Source organism: Chelonia mydas, chromosome 10 (genome assembly GCF_015237465.2).
Source record: "Chelonia mydas isolate rCheMyd1 chromosome 10, rCheMyd1.pri.v2, whole genome shotgun sequence".
Classification (NCBI taxonomy): domain Eukaryota; kingdom Metazoa; phylum Chordata; order Testudines; family Cheloniidae; genus Chelonia; species Chelonia mydas.
The window spans coordinates 5,141,112-5,159,211 of NC_051250.2; the positions used below are offsets into that span (position 1 = coordinate 5,141,112).

An 18,100-nucleotide genomic window follows, 5' to 3' on the forward strand; every position below is an offset into this window, starting at 1 on the left:
AGATTATCTTCTGTGTTATCATCTCAGGCTGTTGGGTTTATACCGCCAATGGGGTTAATAAACTTATCCTTCAGAGGATTAGACTTTTGCTCAGAGGAAGAAATCCTGTGCAGACGTAGCAAGTGCTGAAGGAAATATTACAGTTCCCCTTGTAGTCAACATTGCAGCAAAATGTCTGGAGTCCTCCACTAGGAAGTTAAGAGTCAGCATAAGCCCCTTTTGAAGGAAAACAATTAAGTCTTCTCAGGATTTAAAAGCTTCCATCTTTCTAAACCTATGCCCAAGCCAACAAGAATGTGGGATGTGTTCCATGTTAAGTTGCGGGCAAGCTGACTGTTAGCTAAGAGAGCTCACTGCAGGCAGGGAAGTTGGATTATTTAGAACAATAGTGCGTCAGAGGAAAGCCTCTGGAAATATTGCATATAAGTTCATTGTGATTGGTATATGAGAGAATACCAAAACCGTCAACTGAAACTGGAATTACACCTCACTTGGTATCACTTACTGCCTCTATACTCAAATCTTTCGAATACATATGTTACATAGTCTTACGGTTTAATTCTGTCCTCAGTTACCCAGGTAGCAATCAGGATTTAAACCAATATAACAGCGAAGCATTTGGCCCTGACACTTTGCAAAGTAGAGAGATGTGAAAAAGGGGCTGGAATTTTGTCTTCAGATAATATTTCAGAAATTTTAAAATTGTGTCATCTTGGTGTGTGTTTCACCTGCCTTGATTTTAGATAAACCCACATTCCACCTTCATCAGAATTGCACGCCCCATTATACAGAACTTCTCAGATGTCTGTTGCCAATCTGAAACTGCCATTATCCCTCCAAATCTATATTTGTTCAAAATCTGGTTTAGCTTTCGAGCAGGCAGTTTGGTTGGATTACTTCCAACAGATCAGCTAGATAAAACAGGTCAGATAATTAGACAGGTAGATGTGTAGATAGGAAGAGAGACAGAAGGAAGGCTGGGCAGACAGAAAGAGAAAGATAGGCACAGACAGACAGACAGACATGGGAGACAGACACCCTGGCTTGATGACTTTACTATAAAATGAGTATTAAAAAGACACATTTTAAAAAAAAACACTGGAAGGGAGAATTATAAACTCTAAGGAAACTGGTTGTTCTTGGTCAATGTTTATTACTCTCCCCTTGTCAATTCTGCTTTGGGTACAGCCAGTCCCTCGCTTCGTAAAACTTCTTCAGCCCCTGGAGATTGACAGGTGGAAAGTACGGCCCAATTCTCTTTCGAATCCACCATTTCCCTTCGCTGGCATGTTTGCCTCCAGGTTGGCTAAATTTGTACTTGAAGTGCTCTCCTCTGATCCACCTTTGAATAAAATAAAGCACACAGTGCAGTTAGAAGGAGGTTCGAGACAAATATAGATACATGGTGGTAACACTGATACAGTGATGTTTGCAATGCGGACACTTGTCTTCTAGGAACTGGCCCAAGCCCCACCAACATCCATCAGGAAGCAATGGCTTTGGATCCAACCTAGGCAGTGATGAGGAGAAAGGCCCCAGGTCCCATTCATAATCCCCCAGAGCAAGGGTTCTCAAAAGCCTTCACAGTGTGGATCACAGCTAACTACAGAGATTGTCCTGAGGACACTTCCTGTCCAACTCATGTTGCTGGGCTCCTACCTTCCCTTCTATTTGCCCTCGCCCTATCTCCTCTTCCTTTCCTGTTCACGATCACTCACAGCACCTTCACTTCTACGCACAACCACAGACGATCCACGCGGCAACTGCAGAAGTTGCTTACATGGTAAAGCAATGTTAGGAAAGTAGCAATATATTTTTAGCTCCTTTCAGTGCAAGTTAGGAGGAGGAGCCACCACTTTCAAACCAGCCAGTGCTCAGTGGACCTGAGCTGCAGAACATCTGCCACAGAGTAGGCCTAGACTGGAGCTAGAGCTGGAGCTGGGATTTCCAGTGCAGGTGGACACACCAGTGCTCGCTCTGACCGAGCGAGTGTGATAAAAATAGACGTGTAGCGGGGCAGTGTGAGCAGCAGGACAGGCTAGCCGCCTCGAGTATAACCCCGTCTAAAACTCTAGGTACATAGTTGGGCAGCTGGCCCGTCCCACCGCCACGGCTACTCTTCTTTCTAGCAACCTAGCTCGACCTGGGCGGACACGTACCCTTGGAGTCATGCTACAAAACACGGATTCTTTTTCCTCCTCAAGAAAACAGTTTGCGATGAAAACAAGGAACTTTCACAAAAAGAAAAGGAGGACTTGTGGCACCTTAGAGACTAACAAATTTATTTGAGCATAAGCTTTCGTGAGCTACAGCTCACTTCATCGGATGCACCTTAGAGACTAACAAATTTATTTGAGCATAAGCTTTCGTGAGCTACAGCTCACTGCATCGGATGCATTCCGTGGTTTTCCACTGAATGCATCCGATGCAGTGAGCTGTAGCTCACGAAAGCTGATGCTCAAATAAATTTGTTAGTCTCTAAGGTGCCACAAGTCCTCCTTTTCTTTTTGCAAATACAGACTAACACGGCTGCTACTCTGAAACCCAAGGAACTTTCAGTTGATCCTCGAAGTCATTCTCCCCAATGAAAACGTCTCATGACGACAGCCCCCATGCATCCCTTCACCCTAACCCCACAACTCCTGTTCCTTTTGCTCCACTGCTTCTTAGAGAGGCTAAGAGTGCATCTACTTTCTGACCGCCCTGGCAGTGGATGGAAAAGTAGATTTTTTTAGAAGTGCGGAAAGAAGCATTCATCAATCAAGCGAAACACATTTGGAGGCTGCACAGGGCATTTGGTTCTAGAGTTTTGGTTTATAAAAACCCCTTTCTCCCACCCATTGATATAGGGCATGCTGACAAGAGAGAACAACCCCACAGCCCTTGGGAGTGGAGGTCCCTATTTGCAGAGTGCATGACAGTATTTGCTGGATAAGTTCATAAAATAACTGGCAATAAAAAACGTCAAAGTCATGTCAATGCTCATTTAAAACTGCTTTGCTTCACTACTAAAATACAAACCTTGCTACTGAGCAGGGCAGCTGCCTGTTCCTATCACTGGGTCTTGGGCTGCTATAAAGGCAGTTCCTACTGCTAAAACAATCAAGAAGGCTGCTATATATTTGCCATTGAGTTTTCACTGTGGTGTGTTCACTCTAGATCCAAGGCGCTCAAACTCAGTTTGCAGCAAAAGACTGAGAAGGAACCTAGCTTAATTTCAGAGAAAGGGTGTGCTTGAATGTCTTAGCTTAAGCCTTGATTGGTGCCCAGGTGCGAGGCAATGGGCAATAAATAAATGCTCCTATTAAAAAAAATAACAGCAACTTGTAGGTATCAATACCTATCTCTGCAGCTGGCCACCATGGTTTGCCAATATCGGTGCCTCTTGTTAATTTTTCTACCTTAAAAAAAAAAAAAAAGGACAAAACACAAAGACCTTGAATCTCTGCCCCATTTGAGAGCGAGCGAGCACGTATGTTTGTGTGCATGTATGAGGCTGTGTGGGGCAGCATAAGGAGCTGGTGGCAACTCCCTGATTCAGGGAGGGCCAAGCCCATTGCATGTTAGAGCAACCCAGGGGCAGCTCTAACTTAAGCCACTGACCCAAGGTTCTTATGCCAGGGTAAGATCAGGTGGAACGGAGCTCCACCACACCACCTTCCTTCACCGCCCCACCTATGTCATGTCTCCTCCTTCCGCTTACACTGGGAGGCAGGTGGCTGGAAGAGGACACAGCAGAGCTGCACTCGCCATGATCCATTGGCAGAGAGCTCCCAAGTACTGGGTGAATTCTTCGTTGGCCACCTCTGGCCAGTTTGAGGCTGCTTTGCACTGCTCACATGGCGCAAAGTGGCTTAGCGGCCTGGAGAGTCTGGCCCCAAATCTGCCACATTGCACATAGTGAGTCCATGCAACCCTGCGTCCCTATCAGTGCTGAACCTCCTCCTCCCTTCCTCACTCCCTTCATGGGTTTTCTACATTCACTTGCCACTTCTTCATGTAGGGTATGTCTACCCGGTCATCAGGAGGCGTGACTGCAGCCCGTGGAGACGTCCCCAAGCTAGCTCAAGTAATAGCAGCATGGATGGCGGCCGCTCAGGTTTGTACCCGGGGTCCTGGGTGAGCTTCACTGCTATTGTTACTGGAGCAAGCTAGATCAAAGCTAGCTCAGGTACTTGGACGCGTGCGGCAGTTACAGCTCCCGACTGCAGTGCAGACTTTAGATTGTGAGCTCTTCACGCTGGGGAGGTGTCTCCCGGTCTGTTCAGGGCCTAGATACACCTCAGAACATGCCTCCTCTCACTGCAGAAAGAGCCTCCAGTCCCCCACATCTCTGCACACCAAAGAGTAGGATGCAGCCCTTCAAGGCTCCGGTCACTTAAGTGTTTACAAGGCCTTACGTATCAAAGAGGTTCCTTTTAAAGAATGCAAAATAGACCCTGTAGGACTGCAGAGCAACAGCCTTTGCTGAAGTTGGATGCTTGGGAAGTTGGACGCTAGGGTCTTATCTAAAATGGAATCCTCTGAAGTGGCCCACACCACTCCCTCCCTCTTCCTCAAATCCCCCAATGCTGGCCCTTTAGGAGGTCACCCATCCAGTGTCACGATGGGGGCTTGAGCAGTCAGGCTTAGCGGTCAAAGCAGGGGCAGTCAGAACCAAAGGTCAGGAGTCCAAGAGTGAGCTGAGAAGCAGCAGGTCCATCACGACAACTGCCAGGGGAGTCCACCTGGTGGCACAGACACTTCCGGGAACTCCTGGGCTTAAATAGGGTGCTTGGACCAACCAGGGGCCCAAGGGAAGCTGTCAGTCTGGCTATCTGAGGCGGAACTTCCTGTGGTGTTTATCTCCACTGGGTTTATATGATAATGCCCACAGTCCTATCATGGTTGCCGGCTAGCAGCTCAGAGGAGGAAGCCTTTCCACACCCCGCAGTCCCAGCGAACCTCAAGTCCAGTCACTCCGAACCAGGCTGCGCTATCATGGATGGTGTGCCTTGCAGGGACCTTAGTGGGTTTGAGCTGTGCATGGCCCCGCCGGGGGCCCTGGCCCTGCACACTTCAGTGGGAGGCTCCTGGGTCATTGCTTTTAATAGGTAAAATATTCACCACTCCTCAAGCTCAGTGCCGCAGATGGGGCCGCGTCTACTGTCTTCGCACAGAAACCGGGGTTGCATCACTAAATGCTAACCCGCAGCTGCTGTTTTCATTATATTCAGGAGGGTTTGGTTGGTTTTCTTTTTTTTTTTTAAGGCTGGTAAAAGTCAACTGGGGGCTGAAGTGTTACTCCCAAAGTGTTTACTTCGCAGGAGCAGAAAATTTCCTGTTAATAATTAGACCATTACTAACCATCGAAGTTTACATGGGCCCAGGTAGCCTGCAGGCTCCTGTCTGAGATACTTATAGATGTAGAAGCTGTGCTGTTTGATTGCTTTTTTGATTCCGAAATGTATCCATCTTCCAGAATAGCCTTAATTGTTTGCTACTGGCCACCCAGGGCAGTGCCTCTGTGCTGTGTTTCCAGCCGCCATCAACCCAGCTGGCCCCGTCACTGACCACTCGTCTCTCAGGGAAGCTGCAGCAGATACCAGCAGATCAGATCTCCAAAATGGAGCTGGAAAAAAACATCAGCCTAGAAGAATGTACCCCACAAGCACTGGGATGGACTGCAGGGAGCAAGGGGCTTGTGTCACCGTCGCAATGCAGGAGACAGCGTGGTCTAGTGGATAGGACACTGGAGAGGTGTGAGTTGAGTCCTGGCTCTGTCAGTGACCGGCTGGGTGAGCGTGGGCAAGTTACCTCCCCTCTCTGAACCTCTTTTCCCCGCCCACCCTTTGTCTTGGCACTTCAGATGGTAACTTTTAGGGAGAGGGGCTATTCCACACACTGTGTCTGCACCGAATCTAGCACAGTGAGGTCTCGACCTCGAATGGGGTCTCTAGGCACCACTGTAATATAAATAAAAAATACAAGGTAGTATGCCACAAACACCAATCTTTGCAAAATCCCCGTGTAACAGGAAAGCATGATAATCCCTCTTTTACACATGGGGAGCTGAGTCACAGAGAGATTGAGTGACTTGGCCAAGGTTACACAGGAAGCCTGTGGCAGAGAGGGCTCCCGGGTCCCCTCGTTCATTGCTTTAACCACAAAGCCATCCTTCCCCTAGTCATGCTGGCTGTTGGGCGAGCCCTTTGGAATGAAAACTTCCCCGTCCCTTCCAAATAGGCTTGCCTGCCCCGTTTAAATAATCTCTATCATCTGATGTGGCGTGATCTTTCCCATATGTCGTCTGTCTATTAAAATGTTTGCTATCAAAGGGATCGGCCTGTAAAACTAGAACCGTGTGAGCATTCAGGCAACCGCACACAATTAAAGCTGCATTTTTGTGGCAGAAAGCTTGCATCTGAATACATTTCAAGCTCTTAAATGGAGAGTCTAAATAACTCTGCAAAACCCCTCCAAAACCAACAAAAAAACCCAGCCAAGCCCACTCCTTTCCCCCAAAGCTCTACCTTAATCTGGGCTCAGGCAACGTGAGTGGGATTTTTCAAAGCGGCTAAGTGATTTAGGAGCACAGTTCTCACTAACTCTCAACAGGAGTTGGACTCCTAAGTCACGGAGAGGCTTTTGAAAATTCCACCCCAGATGCCTTCTGGCTGAGATCTCTGAAAGGCACCTAGGGATTTGAATGCCTAACTCCCTTAGGCAGCTTTGGAAATCCCAACTTGTCCTTTTTTCTCTCCTTGGGATGGGCTCAATCTGCACTGCTCCTCCTCATTCCCTCCTCTCTACCTCCCCTCTCCTTCCAAGTGACCAGGTTATGGCAATTCTCACTCTGGCAGAAGTGAGCTGGTTCTTCTGAAGCCAGTCAGTACCATCCTGAGTGCCCCAAGAAAGATAACCAGGGCCCCTCCCTTCCCAGATGATGAACACGTGGTTTCTGCACTGCTCCTCTCCTCTGACCTGTGCTCAGTTCTGAGGTACAGATCACCACCTGCCTTCATGGGGGATGAATTTAAAAATGAATGAGTGGACCATGATCAGATCTGGTTCTGTCCAGTCTAGAGGATATGTTGCCATCTAGCATAGATATACCATAGCGGTATGGGATATGGCCGAGAGTGCCTTCAAAACACTCCAGGGATAGAGATAGACAACGGGCAATAGTTTGGTCTCATTGATAATCATTTGTCAATGGTCACTAAAATGGGAGGAAGAAAACCACACAGATCCCTCCGATATGGTATCTTGGTGGATAAATTCCAAGCCATTGGTTAACAAATGGAAACCTGGCCATTGTTTTATTTTCCATAGGGGAGTTCCATGATGGGTGAAGATGTAGTTTTATCATGGAGCCATTGTAGTGAATGCAGTGTTTAGGTTGGTAGGCATGAAGCATGATAAACCTCCTACCAATGTAATAACCCCCCCCAAAACCAAACAAAAAACATTTCTGATTGAAATTTTTGCTTACTATTAGGGCAAAGGAGATTTTTTTTCCCTCCAGGGATGATGCGAACAATTGGACAAGCCAAAAAAATGGTGATTTGTCACTTTTCATAAAGTCATTATTTTTTGTGAGGGTGGCTAACGTATCTCTTTAAAACTTCACATTTGTTTTATACATGTTTCCATAATGAGTCCAGGTGCACCAAACAATTCTTTACTGAGGAGGATTGATGATGCTGGTTTATGGATCACAGAAATTAAGCCAGGTGTCTCAGCAAAGTTTCCCTCCTTTCTCAAAACAGACAAGCTGGTTTACAGAGTTTACAAACTCTGCAGGCTGTGACTTTGGAGTCTGTAATCTCTTTAAACCAAAGCTATTCACTTTACAGAGCTTGAAAGTTCTCCTGGCTGTGTCTGCAAAGCTACTAAATTCCTTGACCCAAACTGTGTGCATTACAGAGTTGACACTGTCTCGAGTCTACAAGGTCAGCAAGCTGGAAGCATTATTCTGATCACTAAGGACCCTCTATGGCCCTTACACAGCTAGAACGTCAGAGCTGCAGTAGCCTGCCTATGCCTGAGGATCTACAAACTTCAGAGGAAATACCCCGTAATGTAAAGTATAATCATCTCTGAGTTCTTCCTTTGTGGAGTTTACGAGCTCTTCTGCTAAAGCAGTAGTAAACTGTAGGACCTCCAGAATCATTAGTTTCACTGCCATGGAATTTAGATGCTGTGGAGACAACACAGCAGGAATTGTAACACCTGTGAATCTTTCTCTTCCAGACTCACAGATCTAAAAGCTGCTGGACTTCATAGGCACTGTGAATCCTTTGTTTCAGGGCTCACAGTGGTTATGTTCTACTCCAGAAAGGTGCTGGATTTGTTATCTAGCTGGTTGCCTCGTTCAGAATTTACAGAATTTGCCAGCTCCTCTGGCAGGATGAACAATCATTGTTGTGAATTACTCATTCATTGTGGGGTTCAGAAAGTGAACACGTTCTTCTAGTAACATGGCAAAGGAATTAATACCCCCAAGTCCACCATATTAGGGCTCACAGAGTTTGCAAGCTTCAAATGCAGACCTGCAGAGCTCGTAACTCAACCAAGTTTCACACATGCACGGTGCCTGCAGATACTGAAACCATCAAGGACCATCGCTCTTTTTGCCAGAGTTCTCACGCATCAGACTCATACAAACCAGTGGGCTTTTAAGGTTCCATTAGAAAAACAGCGAATGTTCCTGGAACTTAGGAGTCTTAGGAGAGACACCCAGGAGAGACTGCAAATTCTGAGACCAATAATTTCGGTTCACACAAATGACTGGCTTTGCTCGCAAGGCCAGAACACACCTAGGATCCTAGGAACTTAAAATTCTCCTTGTAAAACCAGTAGAGCTTGTGGATTCTGTGGAACCAATAATCTGTGTTCAAGGAACTTGCTAGCTTCAAGGATGCAGCTGATGGCAGCTCTAAGTTCAACTAGATAAATAACCATCTGTCATGGATATCAGCCAGGTACTTTGAGAGCTTTGCAATTCATTTCAGAGTTACCAGCTGTGACTTCCTTTGTTAGCCACCTGACCCCCTTTAAAGCTCCTCCCGGCTGCCTGTCAATCAACTGGGGGAATTTGTCTTCATGTCCTAGACCTAGAGGTGGTGCCACCTGCCTCCTCAGTGTTGTCCTGTGCTAGGACCTGGCAGCGGGAAGAAGTTGGACAGAAGAAGCTTGGCACAGGACTCTTTGTGGTTGGGTGGAGGAATGGCCCCTTCAGTCTATACACAGGCTTCTACACCTGCCAGATCCTTGGCCTTTCTGGCACTTTCTGCGCTTTCTGATTAATGATTTTTCAGGTCACACTTACTGCTTTTAAAAGGAACATAAAAATATGGGAGTGCAAGATCAATATGCTACCCTTGTCTATTAATCCGCTTCGCCCTCAGAGAATATCTGTGAACATGCCATATTTGAAACACAAGGGAAAAGGATGCATTTCTTAGTAAGGTTAGAAACATAAAAGATGACAGCTGGGACAGTGATCCATCAAAAGGCTTATAGGCCAGAAGGGACCATCCCGATCAGCTAATCTGACTTCCGCACATCGCAGGCCACAGAACCTCACCCACTCTTGTAATAAACCCCTAACTTCTGCCTGAGTTACTGATGTCCTCAAATCTTGATTTAAAGACTTCAAGTTACAGAGAATTCACCATTTACACTAGTTTAAAACTGCAAGTGACCTGTGCCCCATGCTACAGAGGAAGGCGAAAAAACCCCAGAGTCTTTACCAATCTGACCTGGGGGGAAATCCTTCCTGACATCAAATATGGTGACCAGTTGGACCCTGAGCATGTCAGCAAGACCCCCAGCTGGACACCCAGGAAAGAATTCTGTAGTAACTCAAAGCCTCTCTAATGTCCCATCTCCAACCACTGGGGATATTTGCTACTTGCAGTCGCAGATGGGCCACATGCCATTGTACGCAGTCTCATCATACTGTCCCCTCCATAAACTTATCAAGCTCAGTTGTGAAGCTGTTAGGTTTTTTGCCCCCTGGGAAGGCTGTTCCAGAACTTTACGCCTCTGATGGTTAGAAACGCCCAAAGCCCTCTTCTAACCACAAGAAATTGACTGCAAGGATGAGCCTTTCTCACTGTTCCAGGGAAAGGAGAAAATCCCTATTAAGGTCACGATAACTGAATACAGTACTTTCTCTTACTTTAAAAAGGGACTAACGACTTTGGTGATTATACACATTAAGGAAAGACTGATCACCTCTCATGCTTCAGGGCTGAGAGTTGCAGGAGTCAAGAAGGAAATTCTTCTTACAAATATAGCCTTCCATGATTTACCAAGTGAATAATGGTTCTGGGTTACTTTTGCCTCTCTCTGAAGCATCAGGTATTAACTACTGCCAAAAGGTGGGAAACCAGAGTGCACGGACTAACAATCTGATCCAGTTGTGCAAAGGTAATATCCTTTAAGAGATCCCCCAAAAGAACCGCAATTTATCAAACCACTAAGACAAAATAATGAGATGAACGGCAAGCAACAGGTTAGAGCCAGCTAAGATGAGTATGACATGGTCTTTGGGAGATGGAAAACTCTCTATGTTATTTTATCCCAGTGACAACAACAGTTCATAAAATGTAGAACATGGACTAACAGACTACCGCTGTCAGATTCTTTCTGTAACAGCATCCAGAAGTAAAAATCCAAACAGCCGCATGGCAGAAGACCATTCAGTATCTCAGTAATGACTACTGAAATGAGAGGCTCAACATAGCCACCCAAACAGGAACCCACTGGAAACCAAACTACTTTCTGGGACAGTACAATGACACATGCCTAACCCGTGCTCCAGCACACACACTCTATCATCCCTGCCCACCCTCAGTCCATGAAATCATGTGGCCTTGGAGGGAGGGGGAAAGGCTAAAAATAATAAGCATTATTTCTTAAATCAATATTCTACAACTCATCCTACCAGATGCCCAGTAGCAGCTGTGCCGTAGCACTTTTAAGATTCTATCATATATCAGCCTATTATGACATCTTCCAACTGTATGTGTTAAAAATTAGCAGCAATATTCAAGTTGTTACCGATCGAGGCCTAAATCTCCCAGACAGCTGTAATTAGTTCCAGAGGGTGCAGCTGTCTCCCTGTAACAGCTGAGAGTTTTTGGAGGGAAAAAAACAGAAACGGTGTTTTCTGATGGAATTAATGGCCTGACAGGGCACACGGGGGTGGAGAAAAGAAACCAAAACACGAGTCTTCTTTTCATTTAGTTTTTTTATCTCAAGGTTTCCTACTCAGCTGTAAATCAGGGAGTATGCCGTGCTGGAAAGTATAAATTCATCAAATCAGCAGAGCCTCCATCATAGGTTTTCTTGCTTATTCTAGGCCTGTTAGCAAGAGAGATAATAAATTAATCTTGGATCGAAAGCCATTTAGAAAATAATGGCAGTTTTATAGGTTATTTTCCTTCTTCCACTGCCTCCTTTTTATCTAAAGTACTTCTGTGGCTGCTGTTACTACAGTGTCTGAGCGCTTCAGAGCCTTTAATGTATTTATCCTCACAAAGCTGGTGGGAGGCAGGACAGTGCCATTATCCCCATCGTACAGATGGGGAAACTGAGGCTCTGAGAGACTAAGGGACCTGCCCATGGTCACACAGGAAGGGAGCAAGGAATGGAACCCAGTTCTCTCAAGTCCCAGGCTAGTACCCTAACCAATAGACCATACTTCCTCCTCCAAGAAGAACATATATGAGATGCAGCCATTAAGCTAGTGTTTTCCAAGGTAAAGGGCGCACTCTTGGGGCTGGGGAGGCAGATGATCAACTAGCTGGAGGGTTGCAGAATACTGGCCAATGGACCTTGTGTCAAGACTGAAGAAGGGCATGATTGGTTTCACTTTTCCAAAACGGGTCTCGGCTCTCAAAAATTTGGGAACATTAAGCATAGCTACTGGATGCATGTGGGCAGTCTCCTGCACCATGCACAGCTCTGCCAAAGGCAGGGATTCGCAGATTATAAAGCCACAAAGGGACCCATTTAGGACTGTGTATTCTGACCTCCTGTATAACACAGGACACAGAATTCCAGCCAGCGACTCCACCACCTTCATCTATTTGCGACTGAACTAGAGCATTTCCAGTGTCAGCGGGACTCAGGATGGGTGCAGGTGTCTGTCCACATGGATCCAGTGCAGGACCTAGGCCCTAGTTTATCTGAGGTTCTGAAAGAAGAGACATTATTCAACCTAGAATGTTTGTGACTCTCAGGAGGGTAGGTGTTGAATACATGTAGGGTGACCATATGCCATGATATTATTGGGACTGCCCCAATATTAGGGGCTTTATCTTATATAGGCAACTATGCCCCCCCTCCCCCAAATAAAAGTGTCCTGATTTTTCACACTTGCTATCTGGTCACCCCAAATGTATGCCGCCAACTAACTCACAGAAACCAATGGTGACAAGGGGTCTGCTCTCCTTTCTCATGTTCTTGCTTAATTCAAATGGGATGCACAAGAGTTACTGTGAGAGCAGGTGACAAAGGCAGAAAGGCTTTGAGCAGATGACAGCTTGAGCATAAAGAAGACATGCAGCTATGCAGGCAGAACATAGATACAAAGGGAAGCAAACCTCCATCCCACTACTGAGATGATTACCAGCAATGGCCAAAAAGGACGAGTACAGTTTTGCACTGGCTGGATGCACCTTTGAGAGTTTTCCTACTTCCTCTGAAGCACTGGGTATTTATTGGAGATGGTTGGAAACCAGAATTTTTCATCCTGCTGGAAATTCAGACATTGCAAATTTTGTTTTTGTTCCTGGAAAGCTGATACAAAACTTAAAAAAAGCCTCTTCGATTTGGAAATATCGAATCATTTTGTTTGGATAATGTCAAAATGTTTCATTTAATAATGTTGAAACATTACATGATATAAATTAAACATAGTTTATAGATTTAACTGGGTCTTTATATTAATATTTTAACATAACTGAAAAGTCAAAACAAAATGAATTGAAATAAGGAAGTTGAAATGAAACATTTAACCTTCTCAATATGAAACAAGAAAGTCAAAATGATTCGTTTTGATTTTTTGGTTGAAAATTTAGTTGAAATTGACAGTCTCACAAAACACTTTGCTTTTGACCAAATGGCATTTTTCGATGAAAAACTACGTTGAAATGTTTTTGACAAGCTCTCCTAGAGGCGGGGGAAGCTGTGGTTTGAGTTTATTCGGACAGACTTCCATCCGTACACTCAGCGTTAATGTTGTGTGTATCTCACATGCACCCAGAGATTTTATAATGACCATGGTTTTCCAAATCACAGTATAAATCAAGTAAATGTAAAACGGAAGAATTATCACGGGAGACACAGCAAAACTCTGCGTGAACCTTGTGATACGTTGGCAAGGTCCTTCCCTAGTCCAGAGTATGTCAGATGTTCCTTCAGTCTGACAGGGAGAGCCCCACGAAATACCTGCACAATTCCTCCTCTTTACTTGAGAAGAACTCCATTATACACTTGCATTCTTCCCCGCCCACTCCTATCACAGGGAACTGGCGTTATATTTGCTGTGCTCCCCCAATCCACGGGGTGATGGGATGACTCCGTAACACACCTCTAATCTCTCTCTTATTTCTATTAGAGAGAAGCTGATGACATCTTTGTCACCTTCCCAACAATCCCAGTGAAGGGCTCCTCAAAAACCTCAACAATTAGAGCGACATTGTGAAAATAAGCAAGAAACACAATCAATTTCTTTGAGCAATTAAATCATGGGCCTGCATCCTCTCACTCCATCTTTTCCCAAAAGGTACAAACTCCTGTCATCTGAAATTATTGGCTTTGATTAATTTAGTTAGGTAGCAGCCATGCCTCCTGGACTCGTTAACACGACAAAAAGTAATTTTCCCTCTGTTGATATTCACCCCTTCTTGTTAGCTGTTGGGAATGGGCCACATCCATCCTAACTGAATTGGCCTCGTTAGCACTGACCCCCCCCCCAATTAGTCAGACACAGTGTGGCAACTCCCATCTTTTCATCTGCTGTATATTTATACCTGCCTACTGTATTTTCCACTCCATGCATCTGATGAAGGGGGTTCTAGCCCACGAAAGCTTACGTCCAAATAAATTTGCTACTCTCTAATGTGCCACAAGGACTTCTCGTTGTTTTCACATTTTTCAGCCACTTGCTTCAGAGTTTTCCAGTAGCCACTTCATTTTCACATACGCTACAAATGTACTGTGTGAACGAACCCATGAAATAGTATCTATATAATGTTTCTGCTTATTTCCCCTCTATATGCCTTTGACCCAACTAATGGCCAGAACCTAAGAGCTATTGACTCTAAGGCCTGATCTTCACTTGGAGAAAAAAAAAAGTGTATTCTTATCTTGTGTTAGCTAATACTTGGTAACTAACACAAGGTAAATTCCTAGTGAAGACAAAGCAGTTTATGATTTTCATAAGAGTTAGCAGGTCAAGGAATATCTCAAGATCTCCCATAGTCTTTACCTCAACCTCTGAACTCATGTGAAAACGACAAACTACTCCATCCTCACTAAGGGTACATCTACACTGCGTGCTTCTCTCAGCGGCACATAGAGTACACACATGTGTAGCCCCTCTAGCATGGGTATAAACAGCCATCTAGATGGTGAGGCACAACCTAGGCGAGTAGACATGCCTATGCCTGGGGGTATGTACCCAAATACATACCCAACATGGCTCTCTACTCATTCAAGCTCTGTTTCTCCGTCTACGCTGCTGTTTTTCGCCACGTCGTGTCCCGCTGCTTCCTGGCTACTGGAACATTTCCCTCCTGCAGGAAAGACTTCGGCAACACAGAAAGGCTCTCGCAGGAAGGGAGGCAGCGGCTAAAAAGGGTTTGCCAGATCCCCGTTGCTGGAGCTCTTCCCCACTGCAGTGAAAGGCTCGGGCAGCACCAGTGCCGTTCATGGACGTGCGACACAGCTTGCTTTTCACTGCAGGGTGTAGCTACACAAAGCCTACATGCCGCAAACACTGGCGTGCCGTGTAGACACTGCCTAAGATCTTCCCTCATGTTAGATACAATGTTAGCTAACACACAAGATATGTCTTAAATGGAGCTATCCTGATTTTTGCCCACTGAGGATCTGGTCCATATACATTAAGTCCTGAGGCTACTAAAGACATAGGAAATAAAACAGATGGAACATGAACACTACAAAATACTAGGTTTCAGAGTAGCAGCCGTGTTAGTCTGTATCCGAAAAAAAGAAAAGGAGGACTTGTGGCACCTTAGAGACTAACCAATTTATTTGAGCATAAGCTTTCATGAGCTACAGCTCACTTCATCGGATGCATTCAGTGGAAAATACAGTGAGGAGATTTATATACACACAGAACATGAAACAATGGGTGTTACCATACACACTGTAACGAGAGTGATCACTTGAGGTGAGCTATTACCAGCAGGAGAGCGGCGGAGGCGGGGGGAGGGGGACGGGACCTTTTGTAGTGATAATCAAGGTGGGCCATTGTCAACCGCTGGAAATGGCCTACCTTGATTATCACTACAAAAGGTGTGTCATTCCCCCAGTCCTGTTCCCCACCCCCGCTCTCCTGCTGGTAATAGCTCACCTTAAGTGATCACTCTGGTTACAGTGTGTATGATAACACCCATTGTTTCATGTTCTGTGTGTATATAAATCTCCCCACTGTATTTTCCACTGAATGCAGCCGATGAAGTGAGCTGTAGCTCACGAAAGCTTATGCTCAAATAAATTTGTTAGTCTCTAAGGTGCCACAAGTCCTCCTTTTCTTACTACATCATACTAACCTCTAATGCTCTTCTAGTCAAATAATATCAGATTAAAAGATATTGCCTATCGGAATAAAACTGGGTTTCAGGGTCTAGTTTTTTAAATTGTGTGTTGAGGCTTCATCAACTAAAGTTTACCACTATGGGATAAAACTCAAATGAATATCCACAGGTTTCCAAGCAAGTGGGTCTAAGAAATGAAAAAAGAAGGGCTGTCATCTGAAAAGTTTCACACGAGAGTCACTGAACATTTACAGTCAGAAATGAAAACAATTTTTTGCTCTTTCTGTAAGCAAAATCCATTTTTGGTTGTAGTTCTCTTTCCATGACGGTATGTTAAAACGCGTGTTCATTTCTTAGCTGAAATCCTACCATTTATATTTAAGACGGTGAATGTTTTATGAACTATCCACCGAACAATAATATTTTGTACATCTACATTCCAATAACATCATTTTGCTTGAAGTAAAGTTTCACACTCAATTAGCCTGTGCATTCAACAATGCACTCATTTTTAATCAGTCACCTGTTTCTCATTTTACATTTATCACACTTGAAAAAATACTATAATTTTCAGAGTTGTAAAGAAACCTACAAACTTTGGTCTCAGAAATTTCATTTTGAAGGCATTAACTCATTTTGAAAGTCCCTTGGCTATTCGAGGTGTAGAGTTTCCATTAGCAGAATAAACTCTATGGAGTATGGAACTTAACGTTCTTATGGAAAACAGTCCCTTCCCCTAATTATTTAGTCTAGCAGGGAATGAAAATAATTAAGTCTCAAAATTCCCTTTAGAATGGGGGGAAAATAGTAGGAAAATTAGAATTTTTCCACCCAGCTACTGAAGTGGAACAGAACCTTGGTGGGCAGAATAATTAGCTTTAAGATGGGGAGAGAAGGTGTGTTAAAGATTTGTAGCAGTCAGATGTAGGCTGGAGCGTATGCGTTAGTACAGTGGTTCTCAAAGTTTTGTACTAGTGACCCCTTTCACATAGCAAGCCTCTGAGTGCGACCCCCCTAATAAATTAAAAACACTTTTTAATGTATTTAACACCATTATAAATGCTGGAGGTGAAGCGGGGTTTGGGGTGGAGGCTGACAGCTCATGACCCCCCATGTAATAACCTTGTGACCCCCTGAGGGGTCCCGATCCCCAGTTTGAGAATCCCTGGGTTAGTAGATGCCCTCAGTCTATGCATTGACTGTGGGACCATTGGAGCCTATGAGACCCAAAAAATTATCTTTCATTTTCAACTATTGATGTCAATGTTCAAATTAAGGTTTTGTGGGGAAAAAATTGGTGTAAAACCAAGAAATTAACTAGTGTTTTTTCAAAAGTGGCTAGTAATTTACGGTGCCTGAGTGTTTTGTGCCCAATTTGAGATACTTTAAAGAGGCCTGACTGACAGTGGGTGGGTGCTCAGCATTTCTTACAGTGATAGACTCAAGGAGCTCAATCCATGCAGCATAAGAAAGAGAAGGTTAAGTGCTGACTTGATCACAGACTATACGTATCTACATGGGGAACACATATTTAATAATGGGCTCTTCAATGTAGCAGAGAAAGGTATAAACACGAACCAATGGCTAGAAGTTGAAGCTAGACAAATTCAGACTGGAAATAAGATGTAAATTTTTTAATGGTGAGAGTAATTAACCATGGGAACAATTTACCAAGGCTCGTGGTGGATTCTCCATCACTGACCATTTTTGATTGGATTGGATGTTTTTCTAAAAGCTCTGCTCTAGGAATTATTTGGGGCAGTTCTCTGGCCTGTGTTATTCAGGAGGTCAGACTAGATGACCATAATGGTCCCTTCTGGCCAGAGCATCTATGAATCTTTTTATCCTCAAAATGGAAGGAACCAAAATCACAAATCCAAACACTCCTGAATTTCAGGAAATCCAGATCCAAACCCAAACATTGGCAAATTTCAGTGTTCTATTTTGGATCATTAAAGAGAGATTCAAGCTGCAAATTTGGATCTGAACCCAAAGCTGGATCCAGATTATGGGCTTGGATTTGGACCAAAATGAGAATTTAAATTATTATTTATTATTTTACATCATCCAAAAGTGTATTGGGACCCTCAGAGTATAGTAGAAAAGCACACAGTCAAATAACTGTTTATACGGAGGAAAAGTGAAAACGGAAACTATGATGGTATAAAACTGGTGTCACTAAAGTGATGAATCAAGATGGTGTTCTACAAGATATAGAGGACCATCTATTCAACAGATGGCATCAAAGCAGTTATAAAATCACATTCAGGACCCACTGGTGATACAAAACCATCTGCCTCCTTACATATAATATGTAC

General features: G+C 44.4%; 1 protein-coding gene across 5 annotated transcripts in view; it reads right to left on the minus strand.

Moving 5' to 3' along the window:
* Positions 1 to 1,136: 1,136 nt before the first annotated feature.
* Positions 1,137 to 18,100, minus strand: part of LMF1 (lipase maturation factor 1) — a 343,636-nt gene continuing 326,672 nt past the window's right edge. For 4 of the 5 annotated variants that reach the window (XM_043523957.1, XM_037911089.2, XM_043523961.1 and 1 more), the window contains one exon: positions 1,137 to 1,342. In XM_043523957.1, coding sequence (XP_043379892.1) covers positions 1,168 to 1,342 — 175 coding nt within the window. In that variant the 3' untranslated portion in view covers positions 1,137 to 1,167. Of the gene's footprint in view, positions 1,343 to 15,887; positions 15,970 to 18,100 lie in introns of those variants that run through there. The other variant, XM_043523958.1, reaches the window with a different exon arrangement.